Source organism: Papio anubis, chromosome 2 (assembly GCF_008728515.1).
Source record: "Papio anubis isolate 15944 chromosome 2, Panubis1.0, whole genome shotgun sequence".
NCBI lineage: Eukaryota > Metazoa > Chordata > Mammalia > Primates > Cercopithecidae > Papio > Papio anubis.
The window spans coordinates 119302246-119319940 of NC_044977.1; the positions used below are offsets into that span (position 1 = coordinate 119302246).

Genomic DNA, 17695 nt, shown 5'->3' on the forward strand with positions numbered 1-17695 from the left:
AGTACAGGTTTTAGAGACTCATTGAGTTATAATAAGGGCTGTATGAGTTTTCCTGAGACTTTCTTAGCATTCCCATATAGCCACTTAGCTTTTTGGTAGCACTTGCAGGAGAGACCCAGATAAGTGTCTTCCCCGGGCAAATTTCATTCTCAAGAAGCCCAAGACCTTGGAGGAGGCCAGGGGTGAACTTTGGGTTATATGCCTCATTTCCCTCACCCATATCAGGTGTTCCTTAATCACAGGGGCCTGCCTTATTCACCTTCACATTTTCATTCATCACGTGGTGGATGCCCATTGTGATTTGCAGTTATAAATGAACATGTGCTGAAGAGTTACTGGTATGAGCGTCCTTCCGTTTTAGGGCCTGGTTTTAACAGAGAGATTATTTCTATATCAGGCAAAACAGATGTTTCATCCAACTCTGATGACAGTGTGCGAAGCTTGAATCTCAATATTTTACATGAAAAATAATATCCATGTGAACTCTTCTGCCCTGGGTACTGATGTGCAACGACTTGTGTTATTAAATATCAGAATGAAATAGAACTAGTTTTCTTTAAAGAAATAAAAAAAGGAGGGAAGTATAATTCTAGCACCTCAGATATCTTTCGGAATAGGTAGTTAATCAATTTCCTTTCAAGACACATACGTCATTATACCTCATGTAAAGTCGTGGCCAAATTCTCATATCTCGAAAGGTAATATACACTTTGCTTGTGATATCACCTACAGAGAAAATGTAGAAAGATTATGCTATCATAAAAATATTTCTAAATCTGTATATTTCAATATGTGAAATACTCTAAATTTTCTTTAGGAGATATTTAGACTTGCTTATTTTACATTATATTCTTTCTTCAGCTGTATTTATTATAGCAAATAATCTATTTCTTTCTCTGAATAAGCTTTCCGAAACCAATCTCCCTTGAATTACTTATCCAAGTTAATAAAGTCAGATGAGAGAAATGTTGGCATTCAATGTGGTGTTTCTTTTTTTTTTTTTTTCTTTTTTACAATTGAGTACTCCATTTTAATTTACAAGTTAAGAATCCTTTAAATGTTAAACAGGAACAACAACTAAAAGGTTGTTTTAGATAACTGAGTCTCACACAGAGCAGGCGGAATTGTTTCCATATGCTGTATCTAAGTCTGGATTCAAATTGTGGAATAGCATTTTATGTTATCAAAATACTAAGTCTTTGTAACCCTTTTCTTCTTTCCTAGCCCCTTTGCTTTTACTCTGTCCTAAGTTAACATGTCACTGAAAACCGAGTCACGGGTAAATACCTCTGCACTGCAGAAAATTGCTGCTGACATGAGTAATATCATAGAAAATCTGGACACGCGGGAACTCCACTTTGAGGGAGAGGAGGTAGAATACGACGTGTCTCCCAGCGATCCCAAGATACAGGAAGGTAAAGACGGATGATCTGAGCGGGGAAGAAAAGAGTTTGTCAGGGTTGCTTGGAAGAGCACAAATTTGAAGTAACCAGCAAATGATTGATTTTCCTTGCAGATGTAACACTGGGCTCAGATCATTTTGTAAGAGGCTTTCTTGTTTTAACACATGGTTCTTGAAAGAATGCCTGTAAAAGACAAGTTACGCTAATCAGATATTGCATTAACTTTATTTACTTATTTTTTAGTGTATATCCCTTTCTCTGCTGTTTATAACACTCAAGGATTTAAGGAGCCTAATATACAGACGTATCTCTCTGGCTGTCCAATAAAAGCACAAGTTTTGGAAGTGGAACGCTTCACATCTACAACAAGGGTCAGAGCGTTTATGGACTCACCGTTTTTTCTTTTGTCAATATATGTGAATTACTACATAGCCTTTCATTTTCCTCCCTCCTAGCTATGACCATGTTTGTGGCTGTTTGTTTGTTTTTATTTATCTGTTATTTCCAAGTCATTGTCACCTGTCAAGGTTTTGCCTCCTTCCCACTTAATCTTCATTCTTATATTCCTCTTTCTTCATTCGAGCCAAAGCTCTTTCTTTTAAAAAGGCATGTAAGGCAAATTAACAATGTAATAAATTGCAAAGTGCCTCTCTTACTCTTCTTCTCTCCCTAGTTTTCTGTTTCATTTGGACTCTTGATGCGTATTTGTTCCACCTTGCATGGCAAGTATAAGTCAACAAGAATTTTAGCTTTCCTAATGTTTATTTAGAATGAAAATGTTGGTGCTCCCTGGCTCTTAAGAAAAAAAGCCAGGATACTGGATTGGCCAGTGCCATTACCCCAAAATACTGTTGAGAGAATTCTGCAGGCATACTCTGCCTCTCTGATTGGTTCCTAGAAAACCATCCTTTAGTCCTCATTCATGTGCTTTTTCATTGAACGCTGAAAAGGCTTTGGAGTAAAATGTCTTCAGCAATCAAATCCTTTGAAATGTCTCCAGGGGAGGAAAATGGCTGCAGGGTGGTGACTTTTGTCCCTTCAGGCTAAGCTCTAGCCATGGCAGAGTAAGGCCACCATTGCCTCCTGCCTCAGGGGAAGCACAGATTAATAACCAGCTGTCAGGGCACAGCTTCGCCTTCCCTTCCTCCTTGTCTTTTGGAGGTGGCATGCGCTGCATCGCTTTCTGGGTGGTTTTGCCTCGTGCTGTGTCCCAGCTTACCTGCACATGTACTGACTTCCAGCCTGCACTCACTTGGGTGTCAGCCTCTGGTTTAGACTTTCCCTGTAACTCGGGTCCATGTCTCCCTGATACACCACTGAGCAGAACTCACTCAGAAATGTCTCTAAGATGAGCTTTGTTTTCTTTTTTCACCTGCCAGCATTTAGATTGAAAGATAGTTAACATGTGGGGGTAAATGACAGACTCTAGAGCCAAACTGCATGATTTAATTCATCTTTGCCTTGTGATCTTGAACGAGTGACTTAACATCTCTGTTCCTGTTTCCTCTTCTGAATAAGGGGTATAACAGTGCTTACCTTATAGGCTTGTTATGAAGATTTAGTAATGATAATACATATGTATAATATTATACAAATGTACACTGTATACTCATTACCGCATTCACTTTCTCCACCCATGCCTCCTTAATACTGGTGGCTCCTCAGGGTGGGTGGGTGGTATAGACAAGGCTGGACCTTGGAATGTGTTTCACAGGAGAAGGAGAGAAGGCATGTCATGCCATTTCTGAAGAACAAAAACAGCCAAGATGGTGCATTTAGTATACAATACCTCTCACCCCTGCCAATTGCCTGGTTCACTGCTTGTATTTGTGGACTGGACCCCTGAAGACTCATTAGGGCCTTCTCTCATTGTCTCCTCCACCTAGTTCCTTGTTTCAGGTGTGTGTGTGCGTGGATGCACACACACACACACATATGTTGGAGGAATAGCATTTGTAGGAATCGTCTCGTGTGATCAAAAGTTTGTCTTATGTAATTCATCAAGTGAACATTTAGGGAATATTATTTCTGTAACTGGCTGCTTTTGAAAGAAATTTACTTAAGTACTTACATAAAATAAGTAGGCTGGACTTAAGTATACTTCCCTGTTACTAATTAAATATTGTTCACTGAAAGCTTTTGGAATTTTTGTTGTTATCTAAAATATCAAACATTTTTATGTATCACTGTAGGTACCAAGTATTAATCTTTACACTATTGAATTAACACATGGGGAATTTAAATGGCAAGTTAAGAGGAAATTCAAGCACTTTCAAGAATTTCACAGAGAGCTGCTCAAGTACAAAGCCTTTATCCGAATCCCCATTCCCACCAGAAGGTAACCATTTTGGAATTAATTATGCCAGTATACAAGTTGAATGGAAAGTGTATTTTGGCTGGGTGTGGTGGCTCACGTCTGTAATCTCACCACTTTGGGAGGCTGAGGCAGGAGGATCACTTGAGGCCATGAGTTTGAGACTAGCCTGGGTAACGTAGCAAGACCTCCTCTCTACAAAAAAAATGAAAAATTTAGCTGGATGCGGTGGCACGTGGTGGTAGCTAGTAGTTCTACCTACTCAGCTGCAACAGGGGGATTGCTTGAGCCCAAGAGTTTAAAACTACAGTGAGCATGATTGTACCACTGCACTCCATCCTGGGCAACAGAGCACACCCAGTCTCTAAAATAAATAAATAAAAAGTGTATTTAATTCACAGTATTGGCTAACTAGTCTATTGTTGGTAGATATTTTCAATTAAATAGTGTCTTAAAAATATGCCATCTCATGAAACATACATTAAAGTCATAGTCACAGAATAATCTAGTAAGTGTTTGCATTCTGTGTGTTTGTGTTTTAGACACACATTTAGGAGGCAAAACGTCAGAGAGGAGCCTCGAGAGATGCCCAGTTTGCCCCGTTCATCTGAAAACATGATAAGAGAAGAACAATTCCTTGGTAGAAGAGTACGTTGCTTCACTATTCTGTTGTTTTGAACCTAATTTTGCAGTGCTGTAGAAACACAGCATCTACTGAGGGGTGAAGTAGGCCTGGCTACAACTCCTCTCATCCACTCATCGATCCCCCGGGCTGGTTTAGCTTTTCTGGAACTAGTTAGGCAGTCCCTTCTTTCCCCAAGCCATACAATGCATTTTCTCAGAAGGGGAAGATCGTTCTTAGTTAGGACTTAACGTTATGAAGAAGCTGTTCTCCCGACTAGAACCTTTTTGAGCTTATTGTGAGTCAAAGATTGAACTCATTGTTGTGGATTTTGAGATCTACTCTTTTAAAATAATATATTTCCATACATAAGCTTCTGTGTTCGTAATAGCCCATCTTAAATATATGTAAAATCTCATTCCTAAACTATAGATGGAGCAGTTAGGGCCTGAGAAGAGTATGACGGAGTACAGACCGGCACAGCACGGGGACAGAAAACTCCAGGGGAGGGGCACTTCTGCCTGCTTCCAAGATGGGTGCTGCAGAGTGTGGACGATTAATTTTTTTTTTTTACTAGAAAGTGAACAAGTGTTTGTTAATTTCTGTCAGTTCTGTTTGGTAATCTGAAACATTCATGTTCCAGAGGGAATGTTTGATTTCTCCTTTGTAGTTGTCATCTTGGCTAAAATCTCTGTAGGTATCTGGACCAAATATTTTCCAAGATACCTAGACATATATAATTATATAGTGTTGGTTTACTGTGTGCACATGTGTGAATTCAACTGAAAATGAAAGTTAGTGATTAAGCAAAACCATGCTGAATTTTATATCATGGTCAATATGATTGACATCTGTTGCTCCAGTGCCCCAAGCCTATATCCCTCTACTCCCCATCTGCCTCCACACACAGTTTAGCATATTTAAAATCAGTACATTCTACTAGAAAGCCGTTTAACCTCTCTCCACTTTTTTTCCTGGAAAGCTGTTTAAAAATTGTAGTGTATCTTTCAGTAAGTTCAGTGTTAGAATTGAAAAAAAAAATGAAAGTTTTTGGTAATATCAACAAATTCTTTAAAACAACTTATAGCAAGTCCTGCTATAATAGCTATGGAGGATTAAAAGACTATATAGCTCAGGGCTTGTCAGCAGTTTATAGAAGACCTAAGCATATGGAAAGTTAAAAAGTAAGAAGATATTTAAATAACAGTTCAAGAGAATTATGGAAATGACAGACTAATGCCATTCAGGATTCCTTGCTCCATGATTATATTATTAAATAATTGAATAACTTATACAAGTTAAGATGAAAATGATGATCTCATCATTGTCACTACTGTTTAATTTTTAAAAATAAATATGACCATGTTAACACTTACCTAAATTATTTGCATTACAGAAACAACTGGAAGATTACTTGACAAAGATACTAAAAATGCCCATGTATCGAAACTATCATGCCACAGTAAGTACTAGTCAGTGATTTGAGTTTGGAGTAATTTTCACTATAGTAAATTGTCAGCTAAATTTTGGATCATTTTATTAACACAAGTGATTGTATCCACATCTACATTTGTCCTTGAATTAAATTAAGTGAATACAAAGTTGATTTGACAGCAAGGTCCAGTTTACAATGGTGTGATGCTGTTTAAAAAAGTTGAATGAACTTAATATGTCTATAAAAATAGATTTAAATGAACTTGAAATGCTGCTATAAGCTAGATTATCTAGAAATCAGCCTTCTTCTCTTCTCAGGTTTCCAGGAAAATGCCAAAAAACACTTTTAGCTACAAAGAGTAACTGTTGAGTAGTAAGTGATGAAAACAGTTGATGGGAGTTGAATGCCTAAAGATTTTGTGCTGGGTAGGGCGGTTGCCATCTGATTGGCTTGTCATGCCTGTTAAAGGCCTGTCTTTTCATTCCAAAGTGAGAAGCATGGGAAAAGCTAGGAAAGAAAAAACGCTTGAGGAATCCAAGTAAAGAGAGAAGAGGTGATGGGGCTTAGATGCAGCCACAGAAATTAAGCTTGGGTTATGCAGCTGGCAAGCAGGGAGGGAGTAGGTTTCCTAGTGTCAGCTAACAATTAGCTCTGAGCTGTTAAAGGTGGGGTGTTTTTAAAGGTTTAGCCTTCAATTATCCAGAGGTCTGGATAACTGAGAATGCACTGGTTTATTGGGTGTATGTATGCCTTTGTATTAATTGTATTGTTATGGGGCCGTGTGCATCTATATTATATGTGTGCAGAACTCAAGAGTTGGTGCAATTGTGATTTGGCCACTAGTTTAGAGAATGGCATCACATAAACACATAAAAAGAAAGAGGAAAGACCTTAGTATATTTTGGAGAGGATTCAAGAGCAATTGGCTCTGTGAGTTTCTCATAACAGGAGCTGCCTCGCTGCTGCCTTGCAACACACAGTTTGGAGTCTGGTCCAAATATACATCCAGCTGGTCCCCATTGCACACAGCTGACCTGAGTCTAGGTCACTACCTGCCTCCTGCAGCAGCTTGCACTGGGGCATTCGATGGACTTGAGGGAGCTTCTATGTCTTGGTAAACCTGGAGAAGGGTTTTCTGAGGAAAACAGGAATTCAGATTGCACCAGAGAATCTCAAGGGAAGGATGATGGGAGGCAGGGGTTTCTTTTCTTCTGGGACTCAGTAACTTGTATTGTTGAAATAACATAATGAATAAGGATACTACTACTATTGTTAATAAAAATGATACCTCCTGTTGTGTTGTCTGAAATCAGACAACAGACAATTATTTAAATGTGTATTAGTACCCATATGCAATAATTTTCCATTTCTTTTACTTTTCTGCCTGCCTGTGACTTTACTTTTACTATTTCTTTTGGCTTTAACAGTTCTTGGTGAGTTCATTCTTCTCTTTTTATGTACTTTTCTACATTTGGGATTCTACTATTGACTAAAGAATGTTTACGTCTAAAAAATGTTCATTTTAATACTTTTCTGGTCATAAAAATATTTTCAAAGTTAAGCCATGTTGTATTTAGAAATTCCAGAGTGACCTATAAACATTTCCTTTGGAAGGGAAAGCCTCATTAGCAACTGGCTGAGAAGATTCTCCCTCTTATTTTCTTTTTCTATTTTTTTCCTTTTTATTTTTTATTTTTTATTTTTTTTGAAACGGAGTCTCACTCTGTTGCCCAGGCTGGAGTGCAGTGGCATGACCTAGGCTCACTGCAACCTCCGCCTCCCAGGTTCAAGCAATTCCCCTTCCTCAACCTCCCAAGTAGCTGGGACTACAGGCGCCCGCCACTAAGCCCAGCTAATTTTTGTATTTTTTGTAGAGACAAGGTTTCACCATGTTGGCCAGGATGGTCTCGATCCCTTGACCTTGTGATCCGCCCACCTCGGTCTCCCAAAGTGCTGGGATTACAGGCGTAGCCACCGCACCCAGGCTCCCTCTCATTTTTGATGGTTACTGAGATTATTCTCTCCAACAGCTGAATTGTTCAATATGATTCAAGCACAGGATACAATTTGATATACATTAATTCTCTAACATTCTTTTTCTTTAAATGTAGTCTGGCCTAAAGACTAGATCTGTAGGCCTCTGCCTCATATTTGTGAAATGAGATTGGAATCTATGTGTTTTCTTCAATAATTGTGAGAAATATTAAAAAACTGTTTGTTAAAAATGCTTTACTGTCTGTAAAAAGCATATTAAAAATTATTTTAACATGTATATAATAAATTTACACTTTTATAAGTATAAAACAAACCTATTTTAAGTGAATTCAGGTCCTTAAGCAGATAGAATCATGGATCAGAGGTCAAGGGACTGAACAGGATATGTTCTTAATCTCTATAGGACCATCCAGATCTGTATTTGGAACAAGTGTGTTTAACAAATAGCTCAAGTGATTCTTATCATCAGGAGTTTGAGAACTAAACTAAAATGCTATGGTCAGCTTAGAAATGTCTTGGTAAAGTTAGACCACTTTAAAAAGTGGAGATAGGGCTGGGCATGGCGGCTCATGCCTACAATCCCAGCATTTTGGGAGGCTGAGGCAGGTAGATCACCTGAGGTCAGGAGTTCGAGACCAGCCTGGACAACATGATGAAACCTTGTCTCTACTAGAAATACAAAAATTAGCCAGGCGTGGTGATGGGCGCCTGTAATCCCAGCCACTTGGGAGACTGAGACAGAAAAATCGCCTGAACCTGGGAGGCAGAGGTTGCAGTGAGCCACGATTGTGCCACTGCACTCCAACCTGGGCTACAGGGCAAGACTCTGCCTTAAAAAAAAAAAAAAAAAAGTGGAGATAAATTTATTATAAAGGTGTTTGTATAATAGGATTTTTGCCAAAGGAATTTGGTTTAGGGTTCTAAGCACTGACATTATTTTTCTTAAATGGCCTCTGAAATTAGACATGGACAGTTCTTTCCTCTCACTTTATAGTCATTGGTTGGGTTTGTGCTCAGACTTTTCTCCCATGATTATGAAGACTTGGTCTGATTTTAATTCTTTTTTTTTCCTTCTTACCCTTCTGCAAAACAGAGCATCCTAGTGTTTTAGTGTAGTCATCATCAGACAGTCCCCTCAGAGACTATGGGTGATTTGTTCAGTTTTCTTTGCTCATTTGTAAAATGAGGACAAATGTATTTCCCCTTTACTCTAAGCATAAATATGTAAAAAATACCAATATCTGAGTTGTGTAATAACATATAAAAAAATCTCAAACAGGAATTCCTTTTGTATTCTGAAATTGTATTAGTGCTGGCTGTGGTAGAGAACTCACTAGCTAGGCATTTTAATTAGTAACTGGAAAATGTTTATTTTCCAGGGAATTAAAATAAGAGGAATAAGGAGCAGTAAATGTACCTTTTTCATACGTGAGATTGAAATCTAGAAATGGAACAAAAACTGTACAATTTCCAAGAGAAGGGCCCTAAACTGATAGGATCATATCTCTACCTTGAAGTGAATCATTTAATTCATGTGACTCAGATTCCTTATCCCCAAGAAGATGATTAGCTTCAAATCTTGGATAAAACATGCCACAGATCAGTAATACTGTGTTCATCTCTCCCTTGTTTTGTAGAATGAGCTTTAACTTGAGGGGAAGAGTAGGTAAAGAATAAACATGCACGCAGTGTTTTCATTCCAACAGGGAAAAGCTGTACTAATTTGAACAGCTGCCTTTTCGAATTAAGGGAAATGTTTTCTTTCTTACGATTGAGTCTTAGCGTTTAGAAGGACTTTAGGCCTTTGTCCAGCCTCCTAGTTTCCTTCATAGATTATATGTCCTCTTTGTTCCCTGCCTTTCCTGGAGTACCTGAGTCTACAAGGACATTGCCCAGCTCGATGCTCTTACCTTCCTTGTATCTGATAATTTTCCACCTGGCCATTTACTTGAGTTTTTGCTACCTGGGAAATAAAAGGAGCCTCTGAAAGTCACCCTTCTCTTACAATACAAGGATGGGTGGAAGGGGCAGTGTGTACGTGATTGCCAAGTGATTTTCAGGATTTTTTGTTACCCCTCGGGTTTGTTGTTTGTCTCTTGACATAGAAATATTTTTGCTTCTCTGTTTCTCTAATGTTTTTAGTATCCAATTGGTAGATCACGTTGGAATTTTTTACTTGAGACCACTTTCCACCTAGTGCCAAGAACATTATTGCATTGCAACATTATTTCAGTTGTATTCATATTTTACAAATTCCTTTGCCAAAAAACAAAGACAAAAAGGTATTGATTATACATTACTCAAAAGATCAATAGAATAAGTCCCGTGAAATACTGTTAGGCTAAATTGATCTTTAAATTCTTATTCCTGAGAATCGCTTGCCCAAATGGAGAATAGAATTCTTATCACTGAAGACGTACTAAGAAGTTTAGACAACATCATCTTTGTTAAATTTTAATTTTTATTAGTTAGGTTTGCCTCTCAGTTGACCCTGACACACTTACTTTCAATTTGATAACTCTATTAGAAAAACTTTTATTGCCAGATATGTTCTTTTCTATATAATAGGCCTGGTTCCTTCTTAAAATCTCTCTCCAGTCAAACTTTACTAAGCCATTAGGATAAATTAAATTTCATATTAATGTGTAACTTTCAATTTTCTACATTATTAATGTGTGCTTATCTACTTGGCTGAGACTCTTTACACTTAGCAGTTTTGTTATGATACTCCAAAAGTTACGATTTCTGAATGATTTCGGAGAATATTTCTGTTGTCAGCTATTTGATGATAACAGCTATGTAAATAAGAACTTTTTTTCTTATTTAGATTAGTGGCTTCATAGTCTTCAAATGTAAAGTAGGACTGACATTATTTGTCTGCTCGCTAGAGATAAAAGTTATGACTTAGGATTTTAAAATATTTTGGATTTTATGGCTGGCAATCTGTGAGTCATTTCCAATAACCCATAGGTTACTACATTTTCCAATTAAGAAGCGTTTTCACAAACCAGATAAAAATGCATGATACTGAGTGAATCACTGTTTTATATAAGAAATGAAATGTAAAGACCTTGAGGTATTTTTGTTTTTTGTTTTTTGTTTTTTTGAGACAGTCCCACCGTGTTGCCCAGGCTGGAGCGCAGGGGCACGATCTCCGCTCACTGCAAACTCGCCTCCCGGGTTCGAGTGATTCTCCTGCCTCAGCCTCTGCCTCCTGAGTAGCTGGAATTACAGGCATGCACCACCACACCCGGCTAATTTTTGTACTTTTAGTAGAGATGAGGTTTTGCCATGTTGGCCAGGCTGGTCTTGAACTCTTGACCTCAAGTGATCCACCCACCTTGGCCTTCCAAAATGCCGGGATTACAGGCGTGAGCCAGTATGCCTGGGTGAGTCCTTGACTTTTTAAATTCTCAATTTAAAAAATGCTGTATGAAGATACCTTTGACTTAGGATTTTTAAAAGATAAGTCTTTTTGAATTTTAAAGACTATTTTCTGCAAATAACCCCAAGAAAAGAGAAAAATGCAAGCATTTAGATTAACCTTACAAGGATAGAAAGTCTTGAGATATTTGTAATTTTTTTTTTTTTAACAAGAGTAGTGTTAGATATGTCCAATCACATATAAAACTGTCATGGAAAACTTTTGTTTTGTTAATCCCATTTACAAACCTAGATCAAATGCCCCTGCCTCTGTGATGATGTCATGTCAGCTAGGAGGTGGTTGCCCTCCACTGCTCTATAACTGTAACTACTTTCACATGCATCTAGGGTGGTTCATCCCACAGAACTTCATTGAGGGGAGTGTTTTCTATATTTGGTCTCCCATCTGCTTCCTAATGCTAGGAGAGTATCCTTTTAGTCTCTGTTGTCTATCAAGGCTGTTATTGACATGGTGTAAGGAACTGAACTTATTCTTTGTCACGTTTTTTAAAAATCTGCAAATCTGCATATGCTAACCATTACATAATGTTGATTTGTTTTTCCCTCTATGCCTCCACATTTACATCTGGCTCTCACCTACCTAGAATACGCAAGGAATGCAATTTGAGTTAGATAAACGTTGAATGACTTTTGGCTTTTGCAGCTTAGTTTTGAGGGCGCTGACTTTGGTCTGACTTCATAATGAGTTAATCATACTGAGGTAATCCCTTCTTAACTGTGTCATCTTGGACAACTTACTTGACTTCTCTAAAACAGAGGCCTGCAAACTAGGGCCCGTGGACCAAATCCTCCCCATGGCCCATTGCCTGTTTTTGTATGTTCTGTGAACTAAGAATAGTTTTTATATTTTTAAGTGGTTGAAAAAATCAAATGAATAATAATATTTTGTGACACATAAAAATTAGATTATCTTCGTGTTTTATATCCATAAATAAGGTTTTATTGGAACACAACCACAGTTATTCATTTATATATGTGTCTATGGCTATTTCCGTGCTACAACAGCAGAGTAACTGCAAAATGAAATGTATGCCCACAAAGCCCAAAATATTTACTGTCTGGCTTTTTGTGGAAAATATTTGCTTATGCCTACTCTAAACCTCAGTTTCCTCTTCTGTACAATGGGAAATATAGCACCTGCTTCAAAGGGGTTTGAGATAATGCATGAAAAATGGTTAGCATAACACCAACACATAGCACTCAGTAAGCACAGCCACAGTTGTTGTTATAATATTTACAGTTTTTAACCTTCCAATACAGTGAAGGTGGGCCTAAAATTCTCTTCCTCTTCAACTCATTAAAAATCATTCTTTTTGTTATGCCTGATGTTCAAAGCCCTCCCCACTCTCTTTTCAGCCTGTTTAATTTTTCATTTTTTCCTTCATCTTACTCACTGTAACCCAACTGTACGTCCTATAACCTTTTTGGACCTTCTGTTCTAGCCCCCCCATTCATCTCCCATTTCCGTGCGCCCAAATCGAGTCCATCTTCCAGGTCCTGCACCAGTATCACTCGCTTCTCACATTCTTTTATTGTTTGAGTGTACACTGTGCCACACAATATCCACCCTGCGCAACAAAAACAAACATGAAAGAATATTGGGAATAGACTCCCTCTCTCTCCAAGCTTCTTGAGCATTTTATCTCTGTATCTTAGGGCACACCTCACTCTCTTGAGATTTAGAAGATCTAGTAGGGTGTGTCTTCATTATTTATATACTTCTAATCTGCACTCTTTTAGGGCAATGCCATTATTATTGATCTCTGTAGTCTGTGGAACACACCAAACAGTATTTACACACAGCTATACCTAATACATGTTTTTTAATGCATAAATTTGAATTGTTTTGCTTGCTAAAGATGGATTTTTTTGCCTCTTTTCAGACAGAGTTTCTTGATATAAGCCAGCTATCTTTCATCCGTGATTTGGGACCAAAGGGCATGTAAGTTGCAATAAACCTTGAAAGAGAAGTATGAAAAGTTGATATGCATTAACACTTAATATAGCAGCATGCCATGGTGATGGAGTCCTCCTGGCTTTACTGCTAGCTTCTCTTCTCCCCAGTAGAGTTAAAGCAACTGATGGAATTACTCATACAAATCAGAGCATCTCCCGTGATAAACAATGGTAGCAACTGCTCCACTGTCTTTGTCATGTGCTTACAGCACAGATTCTTTCTAACCCAACAGTGGAAGTGTCCAATACCTATAGCAAGTATGATGTGTAGGAGAATACATTAAAAATCAAGTATATAAGATCTCCTTTTATAATCCCTTATAAAGTTAAATGTTTATACTCATTTTGATGATTACTTTAAAATAATACTATGTAAAATATATGTTGTATAACCAGATGGAAGTTTATGATTTTCCTTCACAATATTAGAGCTTGAAAACATAAAGAGCTTAACTTTCAAGCTCTAGTTAAGAGCGTTGTTGATAGTTGTTTCAAAAAGTTTTTTTTTTTTTAAGTTTAGCCTTTGTTATTGCTTTTTCTTGTCACATTTTTCAGAATTAAGATATTGTTTTCAAAACTAGTAGCTGTGCTCTGCTTCCTTTGGCATGGCTCAATTAGCTCAACTAGTTAGTTAGTTTGCTAGAACTGTGTGTGAAGAGACACAGGGATGTCCCGGAATCTGTGTGTGAGATGCACCATGGTCTCAACAGCAGGTGAAGCATCCCTGTGCAGGCATGTGGAAATGCATGGAGTCTTTTTTTAGTTTGTCACAGTGTCACAATGTTGAGGAGGGAACACTCAACATTTAGAGCCAGGAGACAGAATGCTTAAGGTCCTGTGTAGTGCACAACAGAATCACACCGCCCCGAATGCTGAAGGGGCTATATCTCACCAGTATATCTTAGGGTTCATCTCTAGAGTACCCAGCCTAACAATTAGGGTACTGATCTAGTTGAGAGCGAGGAGGAGAGAGTAGGGAGGAAAGTCATGTGAGAATGAGATGGTTTATTTAGTCCCATGTTGGGAGGCTATACAAGCTAAGTGGGAGCAGGAAATTTGAAGGTGATGGGTTAATTTTATGTCTATTTCAGAGAAGGTATGATAATGAAAAGATCTGGAGGACACAGAATACCAGGCTTGAATTGCTGTGGTCAGGGAAGAGCCTGCTACAGATGGTCAAAAAGGTAGGAATTAGTAAGTTTTGTGTGTTTGTTTGTTTTAATACACTGGGTATTTGGGTTAGTTTTACATACCAGTTTTAAATTATAAATCCTTTAAAAGTCATGACAGAAGAAATTTTTAGTTATATTTTAAAATCCAAGTTCCAGCATTCATTTAAATATTCTACCCAAAGCTGAACTTGTAGGCTAAGTGTACAAATTATATTCATGAAAACCCAAGGACACAGAAGGCACAAATTGACCAGCCAAAGAAGATGTACAAATGGCTAGTGAGTATACAAAAAGATGCTCAACATTACTAGTCATTATGGAAATGTAAATCAAATCCACAGTGAGATACAATTTCACACCGTTAGGATGGCTATAATCAAAGGGATGGACAATAACAAATGGTGGTGAGGGTGTAGAGAAACTGGAATATTTTCTGTAGAGAAGCCTCAGATATTGCTAATGGAAATGTAAAATGGTGCAGCCACTTTGGAAAATAGTCTGGCAGTTCTTTAAACTGTTAAACGTAGTTTCCACATGTCCCAGCAATTCCAGGGATTCACCTAGGAGAACTGAAAAAAATATGTCTACACTAAAACTTTTCCATAGCAGTATTATAATAGCAGTATTATGGATAATAGCCTTACAAGTGGAAACAATTCAAATGTTCATCAATTGATGAATGAATAAACAAAAATGTGGTATTCCATACAGTGGAATATTATCCTGCCGTAAAAGGAATAAATCACATCAAGTTAAAAACCTTCTGCACAGCAAAGGAAACAATCAACAAAGTGAAGAGATAAACCATAAAATGGGAGAAAATACCTACAAACTACCTGTGTAATAAGGGATTAAGAACCAGAAAGAACTCTACAGGAAAAAAAAAATCTGATTTAAAAATAATCTGATTTAAAAATAGGCAAAAGATCTGAATATACATTTCTTGAAAGAAGACATACAAATGGCAAACTGGTGTATGAAAAGGTGCTCAGTATCATTGATCATCAGAGAAATGCAAATGAAAACCACAATGAGATATCATCCACTCCAGTTAAAATGGCTTTTATCCAAAAGACAGGCAGTAACAAATGCTGGTGAGGATATGGAGAAAGGGGAACCATCATACACTGTTGATGGGCATGTAAATTAGTGCAACCACTATGGAGAACAGTTTGAGGTTCCTCAAAAAACTCAAAATACAGCTACCATATGATCTAGCAATTCCACTTCTAGGTATATACCCAAAAGAAGGAAATCAGTATATCGAAGATATATCTGCACTTCCATCTTTGTTGCAGCACTATTCACAATAGCCAAGATTTGGAAGCAACTCAGGTGTTCATCAACAGATGAATGGATAAAGAAAATGTGGTACATATACACAATGGAGTACTATCCAGCCATAGAAAAGAATGAGATCCTGTCATTTGCAACAACATGGATGGATCTAGAGGTCATTATGTTAAGTTAAATAAGCCAGGCACAGAAAGACAATCTTTGCATGTTCTCAGTTACTAGTGGGAGCTAAAAATTAAAACAATTGAACTCATGGAGATTTTATCAGAGGCTGGGGGAAAGGCAGCATGGAGGCGGGTAGTGGGGATGGTTAAGGGATACAAACAAATGGGATAATTAAGATCTAGTATTTGATAGCACAACAGGTGACTATAGTCAATACTAGTTTAATTGTATGTTTTAAAATAACTAAAAGTATAACTGAATTGTTTGTAACATAAAGGATAATGCTTGAGGTGATGGATACCCCATTTATCCTGATGTGATTATTACACATTGTATGCTTGTATCAAAGTATGTCATATACCCCATAAATATATAGACCTACTAGGTACCCACAGAAATGAAAAATAAATTAAAAAAAGAAAAGAAATGAAGACCACTGATGGTCATGGAGTTTCTTTATGGGGTGATGAAAATATTCTGACATAAGATGGTAGTGACGGTTGCACAACTTTGTGAATATGCTAAAAACCTTTGCATTGTAAACTTTTAAAAGGTAAGTTTTATGATATGTGAATTCATCTGAATAAAAATTTAAAATTAAATGAAAAAGCATATGAAGTTCTGATACATACTATAATGTGGATGAACCTTGAAAACATGGTAAATGAAAAAATCCAGATACAGAAAGGCACATATTATATGATTCTTATTTATACGAAATATTCAGAATAGACAAATCTGTAGAGACAGAAGTAGATAAAGGGTTTGTTTCCAGGGAATGGGGAGGAGGTTGCTTTGTATTAATTTGATACTAGTATGGGGTTTCTTTTTGGGCCAATGAAAATATTTTGGAACTAGATAGTGGTGACGGTTATACAACTTTGTGAATATGCTAAACATCAAACTAAACTGTACGCTTTAAAAAAAACTTAAGTAAAATTGTGCAGACTTCAGGGATGGTAATTTTAGACTTACATTTGTGAAAAATGTTTATCATGGTAAGTGTAATATAGACAGAAAACTTTATTTTATGTCTTACGTCTTACCAATTAAAAACTCCTTGAGGAACAATATTTTCATCTGATTCTTATCTGTATCCCCCAAGTTTGGCAAATAATAGGCAAAAACTGTTGCAATAACAATGTACTGGGGTTTTGAAAAACTATTACAACACTTAAGAAATCAGTTATAAATATTTTATCTGTATATATAATATTTCCCCCAAATTGAAAATGATAAATGTGGAATTGAGCTATGTGTATATTCAAAATGTATAAAATTAATACTGGCATCTACCTTTACACATATCAATTTAAGATATACTCCCAACAAAAAATACCATTAAGTTGGGCCTTTACTTTGTGGACTTTGAAAGGACAGAAGAAATTATAAGGAAAAGATCAGAAGATTAAAGAAAATTGAAAATTTTTGTTAAGGAAAAAAGTTTTACTAAAATAAAAAGGGAAATAATATACTAAAAAATGTATTTGCTTTCAAATACACTTCTCTAACTTCTAGAAACTTGGGGATTCCTTCTGACCATTCCTCCCTAGTAATTAAGTGCCCAAATCAGCTGCTACATACCAACCACAGTTTTCAGACTGTAACCTTAAGCATTTGTGATTCTTTGACCAAAGATTCTGGAGGCTGTCAGAACCCACCTGTCTGTGTGCACAGCAGTCTGGGAAGTGTCAGCAGCTCCCCGGAGCAGCCATCAGCCAAGAACTGATCAGAGTCCAGCCCCTGCTCCTCAGGTGGGGTGATTCTGCAGCATTCTCTACACTGTGTCCCAGCGTTCCTCAGCTGGGTTACGGCACAGTTGCTCACAATAAAACGCATGAAAATCCACTCTCTGTGGCTTCCTTCCTTGCTCTTTCTTTCTATCCTTCCCTA

General features: G+C 37.3%; 1 protein-coding gene across 5 annotated transcripts in view; it reads left to right on the top strand.

Moving 5' to 3' along the window:
* PLD1 (phospholipase D1) overlaps positions 1-17695 on the top strand; it is a 211496-nt gene that overhangs the window by 68881 nt on the left and 124920 nt on the right. For all 5 annotated transcript variants that reach the window (XM_017955714.2, XM_009201360.4, XM_017955715.3 and 2 more), the window contains exons 2-8: positions 1225-1415; positions 1647-1774; positions 3596-3741; positions 4260-4365; positions 5736-5801; positions 13097-13155; positions 14261-14353. In XM_017955714.2, coding sequence (XP_017811203.2) covers positions 1256-1415; positions 1647-1774; positions 3596-3741; positions 4260-4365; positions 5736-5801; positions 13097-13155; positions 14261-14353 — 758 coding nt within the window. In that variant the 5' untranslated portion in view covers positions 1225-1255. The remainder of the gene's footprint in view (positions 1-1224; positions 1416-1646; positions 1775-3595; positions 3742-4259; positions 4366-5735; positions 5802-13096; positions 13156-14260; positions 14354-17695) is intronic.